At 44.4% G+C, this 11881-nt stretch overlaps 1 protein-coding gene across 2 annotated transcripts in view; it reads right to left on the minus strand.

The window, feature by feature from the left end:
* The window catches only part of ACAD9 (acyl-CoA dehydrogenase family member 9), a 46402-nt gene extending 35830 nt beyond the window's left edge, over positions 1–10572 (minus strand). Inside the window, exons 1-2 of one of the 2 annotated variants that reach the window (XM_027049777.2) lie at positions 10349–10572; positions 4643–4736 (exon numbers count right to left, since the gene is read on the minus strand). In XM_027049777.2, coding sequence (XP_026905578.1) covers positions 4643–4736; positions 10349–10498 — 244 coding nt within the window. In that variant the 5' untranslated portion in view covers positions 10499–10572. The remainder of the gene's footprint in view (positions 1–4642; positions 4737–10348) is intronic. The other variant, XM_027049778.2, reaches the window with a different exon arrangement.
* Between the last annotated feature and the right edge of the window lie 1309 nt (positions 10573–11881).

Genomic DNA, 11881 nt, shown 5'->3' on the forward strand with positions numbered 1-11881 from the left:
ATAAATCTAACCAAAGAGGTGAAAAATCTCTACACTGAAAACTATAGAAAGCTTATGAAAGAAACTGAAGAAGACACAAAAAAATGGAAAAAGATTCCATGCTCCTGGATAAGAAGAACAAATATTGTTAAAATGTCAACACTACCTAAAGCAATCTACATATTCAATGCCATCCCTATCAAAATAACACCAGCATTCTTCCTAGAACTAGAGCAAACAATCCTAAAATTTGTATGGAACCAGAAAAGACCCCAAAGAGCCAAGGCAATCTTCAAAAAGAAAACCAACACAGGAGGGGTCACAATCCCAGACTTCAAGCTGTATTACAAAGCTGTAATCATCAAGACAGTATGGTACTGGCACAAGAACAGACACTCAGATCAATGGAACAGAACAGAGAACCCAGAAATGGACCCACAAACGCATGGCCAACTAATCTTTGACAAAGCAGGAAGGAGTATCTAATGGAATAAAGATAGTCTCTTCAGCAAGTGGTGCTGGGAAAACTGGACAGCAACATGCAGAAAAATGAACCTGGACCACTTTCTTTCTTTTTTTTTTTTTTTAATTTTTTTTTAACATTTATTTATTTTTGAGACAGAGAGAGACAGAGCATGAACAGGGGAGGGGCAGAGAGAGAGGGAGACACAGAATCTGAAACAGGCTCCAGGCTCTGAGCTGTCAGCAGAGAGCCCAACGTGGGGCTCGAACTCACGGACCGTGAGATCATGACCTGAGCCGAAGTCAGCTGCTTAACCGACTGAGCCACCCAGACGCCCCGAACCTGGATCACTTTCTTACACCATAGACAAAAATAAACTCAAAATGGATGAAAGACCTCAATGTAAGACAGGAAGCCATCAAAATCTTTGAGGAGAAAGCAGGCCGATCTTGGCTGCAACAACTTCTTACTCAACACATCTCCAGAGGCAAGGGAAACCAAAGCAAAAATGAACTATTGGGACCTCATCAAAATAAAAAGCTTCTGCACAGAGAAGGAAACAATCAGCAAAACTAAAAGGCAACCGACAGAATGGGAGAAGATATTTGCAAATGACGTATCAGATAAAGGGTTAGTATCCAAAATCTCTAAAGAACTTGTCAAACTCAACACCCAAAAAACAAACAATCCAGTGAAGAAATGGGCAAAAGAGAGGAATAGACACTTCTCCAAAGAAGACATCCAAATGGCCAAGTGACACATAAAAAAATGCTCAACATCACTCATCATCAGGGAAGTACAAATCAAAACCACAATGAGATACCACCTCACGCCAGTCAGAATGGCTAACATTAACAACTCAGTCAACAACAGATGTTGGCGAGGATGCGGAGAAGGAGGATTTCTCTTGCACTGCTGGTGGGAACGCAAACTGGGGCAGCCACTCTGGAAAACAGTTCTTCAAAAAATTAAAAATAGAACTACCCTATGACCCAGCAATTGTACTACTAGGTATTTATCCAAGGGATACAGGGATGCTGTTTGGAAGGGGCACATGCACCCCCATGTTTATAGCAGCACTATCGACAATAGCCAAAGTATGGAAAGAACCCAAATGTCCATCGATGGATGAATGGATAAAGAAGATGTGGTACATATATACAAAGGAGTATTACTCAGCAATCAAAAAGAATGAAATCTTGCCATTTGCAACTTTGTAGATGGAACTAGAGAGTATTATGCTAAGCAAATTTAGTCAGAGAAAGCCAAATATCATGACTTCACTCGTAGGAGGACTTTAAGACACACAACAGATGAACACAAAGGAAGGGAAGCAAAAATAATATAAAAACAGGGAGGGGGACAAAACAAAAGAAACTCTTAAATATGGAGAACAAACAGAGGGTTACAGGAGGAGTTGTGGGAGGGGGGATGGGCCAAATGGGTCAGGGGCATTAAGGAATCTACTCCTGAAATCGCTGTTGCACTATATGCTAACTAACTTGGATGTAAGTTAAAAAAAATGAATTAAAAAAAAGAAAAAAAAAGATAAAATGAAAAGTCAAACCACAGACTAGAAGGAGAAAAATTTTGTAAACAGATATTGGGCAGAAAACTAGCACTGAGAATAAAGACTTCTTATAACTCAACAGTAAGACAATCCCATTTTTTTTTAATGTATAAAATATCTGAAAGACATTTCACCAAAAAAGATACACAGATTGCAGGTAAGCCCATAAGATGCCTAACATTATCAGTGATCAGGGAAATGAAAAGTATAGCCACAATGAGTTACCACAAGACACCCACTAAAGCGGCTAAAATAGAAGACAGACCATATGAAGTGTTAGTGAAAATGCGGAGCAACGGCAAATATAATACTCCACTAGTGGGAATGTTAAGTGGTAACCACAGTGGAAAACAGTTTGGTGGATAAAGTTAAATGTGAACCTATCTTGTAATCCAGACATTCCATACCTTCGTATTTTCCCAAGAGAAATGTGAGCATATGTGCACCAGACTCATAGAAAAACACTCACAACACCTTTTGTGATAGCTAAAGTCTGGATGCATAATGAATGTCAATTAATAGATGAACGAATAAACTACGGTATATCCACACAAAGAAATACTACGTGGCATTAAAAGGGATGAACTATTAGTACACACAACACAGACAAAAACTCAAAAGTTATACTGAAAGCAGCTAGACAAAAACGTACGTAATGTAGAATTCCACTTAAACAGAACTCCAGGAAACGCAAACTTATCTACGACAGACATCAGATCACTGGTTGCCTGGGGACAGGAGGGATGCAAAGGGCACGAGAAAACATTGAGGGGTAATGGATAGGTTTATTAACGTAATTGTGTTGATGGTCCCTTGGGAGTACATATATATATCCGAATTTATCAGACATTACCCTTTAAATATGTGCAAATTACACCTCCATAAAGCTTATGAAAACCCTGACAAATCACACAGTAAAAGTTTAAGTAAAAGAGCAAGGAACTGAGAAAAGATACAAGAAGATAATCACTAAACCAAAAACAGAAGTATTTCTAAATAAAAGATATTTATACACAACTAAGCAACTTTTAAAACTAGCAACGTAACAACACTCACTGATATAAAATTTCTCAAAATGTGGGGGGGGGGGGGAGGTGGAGAGGGGAGGACTAAGACGCTTCCAGGGAGTCCACAGGGCCAAAGCTATTTTAGCAATGGTAAAATTTTCTTTGCCTTTTTAATTCTATTTCTGTCATGAGTATACAGTGGGGTTTTCCAAGGACTACATGAAATATATCATAGATTAAATGCAGAAACAGTTCTGGGAATCCAGCTGGATTCTGGTTACAGTTAGATTCTGAGATCTGTTGCATATAACAATAAGCCAAATATTTAAAAGATCTGCAAAACTGTAAAACCATACCACTCCTATTTTTGTTTGTTTGTTTATTTGTTTGGAATTAAATATTAGGGGCACCTGGGTGGCTCAGTCAGTTGAGCATCCAATTTTTTTTTTAATAATGTTTATCTTTGAGAAAGAGACAGAGTGTGAGCATGGTAGGGGCAGAGAGAGAGGGAGACACAGAATCCGAAGCAGGCTCCAGGCTCCAAGCTGTCAGCACAGAGCTCGACACGGGGCTCGAACTCACGAACTGCAAGATTGTGACCTGAGCCGAAGGACGCTCAATCAACTGAGCCACCCAGGCGCCCCGTGCGTCCAACTCTTGATTTTGGCTCAGGTCATGAAACCAGGGTCGTGGGATCAAGCCCTGCACTGGGCTCTGTGCTGAGCACTGAGCCTACTTATGATTCTACCCCTCTCTCCCTCTCTCTCTCCCACTCTGCCCCTTTCTCCAGCTTGCGCTCTCGCTCTCAAAAAAAAAAAAAAAACTAAAAAATTAAAAAATAATTAAAAAAAGGAAATATTATTTGTCATTTAAAATATTGTTTCTGTTAACATGTAATGGGCTTTTCATAATTTTAAATAAAGTAATAAATGAACACAGTAATTTTTAAATTTCTCAGTTTTGATCTTCTAGCAGGGCACATGTCCCTAGAGAAAACCCACATCAAAAAGAACTCTGGAGTCCTCAGTGCTAGAGAGGTAGTCCCGGCTGTGTGTGAATCATCACTGAGCTCCCCAGAGAGCTCTGTCCACCGAGGGGCCGCAGCTCCATCCCAGGGCTGGCTGCCAGCTCTAAGGGAGGCATCCCGCAGGCTGTACTGGGACCGTCAAAACCTGAGCTCTGCAGGCTGCCGGACTATTCCCGGTTCCTAATGAGCTAATAGAGAGTATATCTTTAAAAACATTTACAGCATTTTTATATTGCTGCACAACCAAGCACATGATCAATGGATTTATATTCTATAGATCTTTGGTTATTTTTCTTTTCATTTTTCTAGTTGTTCATTTTATTATAGTTTATGAAAGTGTTGGTCTGCAACAGTTTGGAAATGTTTAACAGTGATCCTTCATCACAGAAACATCGAGAAGCACTAAACTAGATGCCTTGTAATTAAATAGCATTTATAAACTGGGATGATTCTTAAAGCAAAATATTATCAATAGATATTATTTCTCCATGATTAATGATACTCAAGACAGCTCCCATATGAGTATTGCTTCTAATGTAAATATCTAAACAACCATCCTTAAAATGGAAATGAGTAACGATAAAGATCATACATACCCTCTTCAGTGAAGAATTTTTCTACAGGTCCCACAAACTGATTGATTTCATTAAGTTCATCTTGGCTAACTTCTGGAAATGGGAAAACTTCTTTCTAAAAATGATAAACATTGACTAAAAATTTAATTGTTAACAACCTCCCAGAGTGGTAATATCAGTCAAAAGGGGAGGAAACAGGGCGCTGGGGTGGCTCAGTTGGTTGGACTCTGACTCTTTTGGCTCAGGCCATGATCCTGCACGGAGTGTGGAGCCTGCTGGAGATTCTCATGCTCTCTCTCTGCTCCACCCTCCCCCCCTCGCTGTCAAAAAAAAAAAAAAAAAAAAAAAAAGGCAGAGGTAGGAAACAGTTGGTAGATTCTGTGTCCAGTAGGCGAGGCCTTACTCACTGAAGAAGTCAGAATGCAAATTCTAGAACAGGAGTTGTGCGCAGGACTCCACCAGCCATGGAGATCCTCCCTCCAACTTGAGCAGGTTTATTCTGGATTTGGATCGGCTTTCCCAATCAGCAACAAGTTATGTGGAGTGTCCCACAAAGCAAAGGGCCCCAACACTTCAAAGCCTTGGGTTTTGTTCCCTGCTTTGCAGCCTGCTAACTGGGTGGTCTTGGCCAACCCCCTTCACCTCTTCATATGCCATCCATAACATGCAGGTAGTATTTACTCAATGGTGTCATGAGGATTGTGAAAAGGAATAGACGGGAAAGCTCTCTACTGATACGTAAAATTCTACACTGGTTATTTTGTGAGTTCAAAGATGTTACGCCGACAAGAATACACTGTGGTGACAAGGCCGCACATCCCTCCAGGTTCTCACCCGGCTGCGTACGCCAGCCTCCATCCCTCCTGTTTGATAACACCTGCTACCTGTAGGGAGGGCCACTGCAGGGTGAGCCAAATCAGCCTGAATTCAACTCCGGCTCTGCCACTTACATGTGCGACTTGGCCTTTCTCAGTGTCAGTTTCTCTTCTGTTACAGAGGACACTTCAGAAGGTGAGGCTCTCAAGAGACAAGGTGTATCCTGGAACCCAAAGTAACTGATTATCCATATGAGATACTGGCTCTGCTCTGGTCTCTGCCTCACAGCCTGGAAAACAGCTGAGCTTCAAGTCTCTGTCTCAAACTGTCAAGTACCCAATGTTTCCGGCCGGTCTAGGATTCCTCACTGGGTCGTCACCATATACTGCCTAAAATCTCCTGCTGTACTCTTAGCCCCTCTGGCTTTCTGGGCTCCTGCTACCCCTCAGCTGCCAGCACAGCACAAGTACTTGGGACTTGAGAAGTGAGGTCGCCGATCACAGGCTGCCAGCCTCCAGGAGCCCTGCCTCTCCTCACGGCACCTCCCACCAAGTGTTCAAGAAAGGTCTTCAAAGCAGAGGAGTCCTCAGTCTTCCCCCTCAAGCCTCTCATGTGGCTCATCAGCCACTGAAGCCTGTCCGCTCTAGTAACATGCTCCCAGGTCTGTTCTCTCCTCTCAGGACCCATGATTCCAGGCTTGTGGTGGATCCCTATCCAAAAATGACAGCAGACTTAGAGGAATTCCTGTCCCCCGCCCCCAGGCCATCCCTTACTCTGCCCTCAAGATGGTCTAGAAGGAAAAAACGTTGAGATTTTCATCGTCTCAGAACAAAACCGGTTGCTTAGCAGAGCATCTAGAGGCTCAAACCAGGCCCTTCACAGCCTCATTAGTTCCTGTGGGCCTTGTGCATTAGGCTGTGCTAGAGGAAGATTATTCAGATTATACCAGTGAGCAAGAGAACAGCCTGAGCTAACTATAACCTATAACCAAAACCCTTTGGATCTGGATTTGTAGGACTGCTCCAGGAAGAGAGATCTCACGTGCATTTAAGAACAGATCTCTGATAGCAAAGTTCAAAAACCTAATGGGGTGCCTTATAGATGTTAGGCTTAATTTCGATTCAGCAGTTTTAACATTCTTAAAGCAGTGGAACCTGTTTTTCAAATAAATCTACTACAGAAGCCAAATATGAAAAACAGGTAAAAGCGAAGCTGCTGTGGTGGGGGATGGGGAGGTCACCCACACGCCTCCCATTCGACTCTCCACTGGTCCCTGCAGTAGCCGCTGGGACACTTCCTTGAATAGCAAGGGTCGAACTGCAGGCAGTGTGACAGCTACAGGCCTAGAGGATCTTGAAGGTTTTTCTCTCTTCTGAGATTCTTAGCATCTCAGATGCTATGTTTCTGCTCAAACCCCAATGATGCTGTGAGAGAGGAGGTTGGCCTGAATCAGGGCAGTAGCAGTGGAAGGGCTTAAAAGTGGTCACATTCTAAATATATCCCGAAAGTAGAGAAAACAGGATTTGCATGTGGATTACGAGAATAAGAGGCATCACAGGAGACTCCAGGCGTTTGGCCTGAACAAGTGGAACAGAGGCCCCACCATCTATGATAAAGAGGACTGGTGGGAGGAATAAGATTGGGTGGAAAGACCAGGAACTCAATTTTAGTATGCTAAATCTGAGGTGCATATTAGACATCTAAGTGGAGCTTTTGAGTATAAAGGCAGAGATCAAGAGCCTAGAGTTCAGTAAGTCTGAACTGGAGAAATAGATCTGAGTCACCAGGATATTGACAGTATTTAATTTTTTTTTAATGTTTATTTATTTTTGTAAGAGAGAGTGTGAGTGGGGTAGGAGCAGAGAGAGAGGGAGACACAGAATCTGAAGCAGACTCCAGGCTCTGAGCTGTCAGCACAGAGCCCGATGCAGGGCTCAAACTCACGAACCGTGAGATCATGACCTAAGCTGAAGTCTGACGCTTACCAACTGAGTCACCCAGGCGCCCCAGGATATTGACAGTATTTAAAGCCACAATACTAAATTAGATTAAAGGAAGAATTGTGGATAAAAAGAGAAGTCTATAGACGGAGTCTCAGAAAACTCCAACTCTGAAAAACAGACCCATAAATACAGAGAACTAAAGGGTGCCAGAGAAGGAGGTAGGAGAATGGGCCAAATAGGTGAAGAGGAGTGGGAGGTATAGGTTTCCAGGGATGAAAGGTACGGCAAAGGGAACATGGTCAATGGTATTCTAACACTGTTGTATGGTGACAGATGGCAGCTACACTTGTGATGAGCCTAAATATAGACTTGTCAAATCACTATGTTGTACACCTGCAACTAATGTAACGTTGTATGTCAACTATACTTCAACTAGAAAAAAAGAAAAAAGATACACCTGAAACTAATATAACAGTGTTATGTTAACTATACTGTAATTAAAAAAATAAAATAAAAAAATACAAAGTTAGGGGAGCCTGGCTGACTCTGTTGGTAGAGCATCTGACTCGTGACCTTGGGGTCATGAATTCAAGCCCACATTTGGTATAGAGATTACTTTAAAAAAAAAAAAAGGTTAAAAATAGGACCACCCTACAATCCAGTAATCGAACTACTGGGGATTTACCCAAAATATACAAAAACACTAATTCAAAAAGATACACACAACCCTGTATTTATTGCAGCATTACTTACAATGGCCAACTTATGGAAGCAGCCCAAGTGCCCATTGACAGTTGAATGGAAAAAGATGTGGCATATGTGTACAATGAAATATTATTCACCCATAAGAAAATGAAATCTTGCTATTGGCAACATGGATGGAGCTAGAGAGTATTATGCTAAGTGAAATAAGCCAGAGAAAGACAAATGCCATATGATTTCACTCATGTGGAATTTAAGAAACAAAACAAATGAGCAAAGGGAAACAAGAGAAAGACGCAAACTAAGAAAAAGACTCTGAACTACAGAGACTAAACGGATGGTTACTACAGGGGAGGTAGGTAGGGGGAATGGTTAAAATAGGTGATGGGAATTAAAGTGTACATTTACCATGATGAGAACTGAGTAATGATTAGAACTGCTGAATCACTGTATTGTACACTTGAAACTAACATAACACCGCATGTTAACTATACTGGAACTAAAATTAAAAACCTAGACAAAAAGAAAAAAAAATTCCCAACTCTGACTGGGCTAGTCAGACTGGCCACTGTTTACAGGGTAAGGAGCCAAGAAAGAACCAGGAAAAGCGACAGAGAAGCATTAGCCAACGAAGTAAACAGAAAAGCCAGAAGGGATTTTTTTTTTTTTTTTTTTTTTTAGAAGCCAGGAGTGATGAACTGTGTCAAATGCCAGAGATGGATCAAGTAAGATGAGAAAATACCACTAGATTTGACAACAGGGAGGTCAACACTGATGCAGGAGAGCAGTTTTAGCAGACTGTTAAGGACAGAAGCCTGAATGGTATGGGGGCAAGACGCAGCAGAGAGGAAACAATCACTGATGTAGATGAGAAAGGAGAGAATTACTGGATCAATGAATGCCCCTGAGTAGGTGAGAAGGCAGGGGATCTAGTGATGAGGTTGGTCTTTGCCAAGAGTAGACAGTTCATCCACAGAAAGAGCGTAGACCGTATGGGCATGTGTGGGGAAGAGGGGTAAATGTGGCGGAGGTTCTCACCCGACTGTATGTACTTTCTCAGTGAAACAAGAAGCAAAGTTGACAGGTGGGTGTGAAGACAGGGGAGGTGGTACAAGAGGCTTCGAGAAAGAGATGCATGAAAGATTCGGGGTTTTTTCACTCGTGTGCTGGAAGGCATGACATCCCAGGGCTGAGTGCCCAATGGCCCCAGGTTCTGGGAAAAATGGTTTCTCAAATGTTAAAACCTGGGTTTGTACTTCCTAGGAGGGCAAACCACTCTGAATTTCAGCTTCTGCAACTGTAATGCCTGATTAGAGGAACAGTCTAAAAGAAAACACCAGGGAGTAACTTTAAATAATACAGTATCAGCCAACATTTCAGCCTACCTCAAAGCATTTGACACAAATGTCTGCTTTACACTGCACTTTTAGGAGTGGGCAAGTACTACTTTTACTATTTTGTAGATTAGCACACTCAGGCACGGGAAAGTGAAGTGACTAATCCAAGTGGTGAGTGAAGCCGGCATTAATTACCTACCCTGCTGCCTCTTGCATCAGCACGGTACCTGACAGTTTACAAAGCATTTCCACACACTATAAATGTCACTTTACAACACATCTGTGTGAGACAGCACACATCACTAGCTCCACTTTAAGGCTGAAAGCACTGAGGCTCAAAGTTACAGGACCAAGGACCAAGGTCAAATCCCTAAGAGGACAGTGAGTGCTTGATCATGTAGCTGTTACTGCTGACAGGGTTGTACGACCTATGGAAGGGAAGGGATGGGGAAGGCAACTTGAAGCCAGACTGCCGGGGAGCCTGGGAGCCTGAGTGACAGAGGGACGCGCTGGAACTCAAGCCGTGAAAGCTAAGGGGCCCCTGGAAGAGGACAGAAGAGCGCCAGGGTCTGAGCTGTGTTTTAGGAATCAGATAGGAGCCACCGCACATTCCGGGGCCAGAACGCCGAGTCGAGTGACCACCTCGCCTAGGGTTTCCCAAATTGAGCTAACAAGAATTAGCTGGAACATACGTCACAACCACAGATGGATTCTCAGGACCCGTCCCCGGGACTCTTCCCCTTCCCTGGAAAGGTTCCAGCGGGGCTCAGGAACTTGGGAACTTTAGCACGCCCCTCCACCCCCGCCGCCCCGACGGGTATATATGTCAGCCAGGTATGGGGACTCTCACTCACTCCGACCCCTCTTTTCTGCTAAAGGGCAAAAAGCGAGAGGCAAGAGCTCAAGGGTCGACCAGGGCTCGGCGTTACCTTCTCGATTTTGCCCAGGAAGAGCTCCTTGGCGAAAGCCCGGCTCGGCGGACTAGTGCGCAGCAGGCGTCGGCTCGCTGCGAAGGCCACCAGGGCCCGGCGGGCACGCGCCGCCGCCGCCCTGCGCAAGAGGAGCGCCACCGCACTCATGCTGCTTCAGTCGACCGCGCCACCCCCGCGTCGGAGGCCTCCTTTTTGGAGCCCCGGTCACGTGCACGCGGCTCGCGCCGCCGGATGACGTCACCGGCCTGAGCCCAGCCGCCGGTCTGCACCGCCCCGCCCGCCGCCTCTGCGCTTGCGCGGCCTTCCGCCGGGGAGGGGGAGGTCGCAGGGGGTGGGGTTGCTGCCGTGTTGGCGGCTTCGTGCTCGGCTTCGAGGGGCTGCTGCGAAGGGTTTGTTTTCAAATGCCGGTGGGTGGTTGCGTCCCTACCAGCCGGGGGAAACTTGTCAGGGACTCCCAGCTCCCTCTCGCCAGTTGTGGCGCTGAGGACGCCGCATAGCGAAAGAAAAGGAAATGGGGCAGGAGGAATTTACAGTATTGGTTTATCTCTGGGGGGAGCTCAGTAGGCGTAATGTTTTTTAAAAAAGTGAATGGTGGATTCCTTTTGATTCGTGGCTTTCGTGTATGTTACATATCCTTATTTTGCAAGAGGAAAATAAAAAGCTTGTTCTGCCAGAAAGGGGTCTGGATATAATCCTGAGTTACAAAACTCTCCCTGGGAAACAGCAACTTAAAAGGCAGGCGGAGGAAGAGAAGCTCCAGAGGGAACCGAGAAGGGGTGTGTACACTTGGACGGGACGGGCAAGGCGATGGGGCCCAGGGGGGAGGGCCGGCAGCCCCGTGGCACCCCAGGTCCTTGCGCAGCGATGCCTGCCTGACCCGCGGCAAGTGGGCATTCTCTTGTGGTTTTAAGTCAGCCTCCTCCAGGAACATTTCTTGTTTGTGCTTGTACCCTGATTCTGGCATTGACACAGTATTGGAAAACGCTTTCTGCCGCCACCCTGTGAACTCCTGGAGAAGAGTGGGAAATCGCAGTCGGTCTCAGCGTGCTTTGCCGGCCCGGCCCAATAAAAGGTTGACTTGATGACACAACATCAGGGGAAAAGAGCTCAAAAACTTTTCCGGTTGCAAAATCTTTGCAAGTATCTAATGCAACCTGTGTTACTTAGAGACACAGAATCTGGGCAGGCTCCTAAATATATAGAAGGCTCCCACGAACCGGGAGATCATGACCTGAGCCGAAGTCGGAGGCTTAACGGATTGAGCCACCCAGGCGCCCCTAGTAGGGGCTACTCCCTTTTTGATGTATACTTGTTCCCATTTGGGATACATTAGTTCTCACAGAAATATGGAAGTCATTGGTTTAAAAGCCACAAAGGTAATAGAGTGTTACGAGTTGAATTGTGTACCCCCAAGATTCATTTGTTGAAGTCCCACCCTCTATTACCGAAGAACATGACCTTATTTGGAAAGAGGACTTCCTGTTGTATTCTGTTGCTGATGTAATTAGTTAAGTTAGGATGAGTCACACT

This window comes from Acinonyx jubatus, chromosome A2 (assembly GCF_027475565.1).
Source record: "Acinonyx jubatus isolate Ajub_Pintada_27869175 chromosome A2, VMU_Ajub_asm_v1.0, whole genome shotgun sequence".
Classification (NCBI taxonomy): domain Eukaryota; kingdom Metazoa; phylum Chordata; class Mammalia; order Carnivora; family Felidae; genus Acinonyx; species Acinonyx jubatus.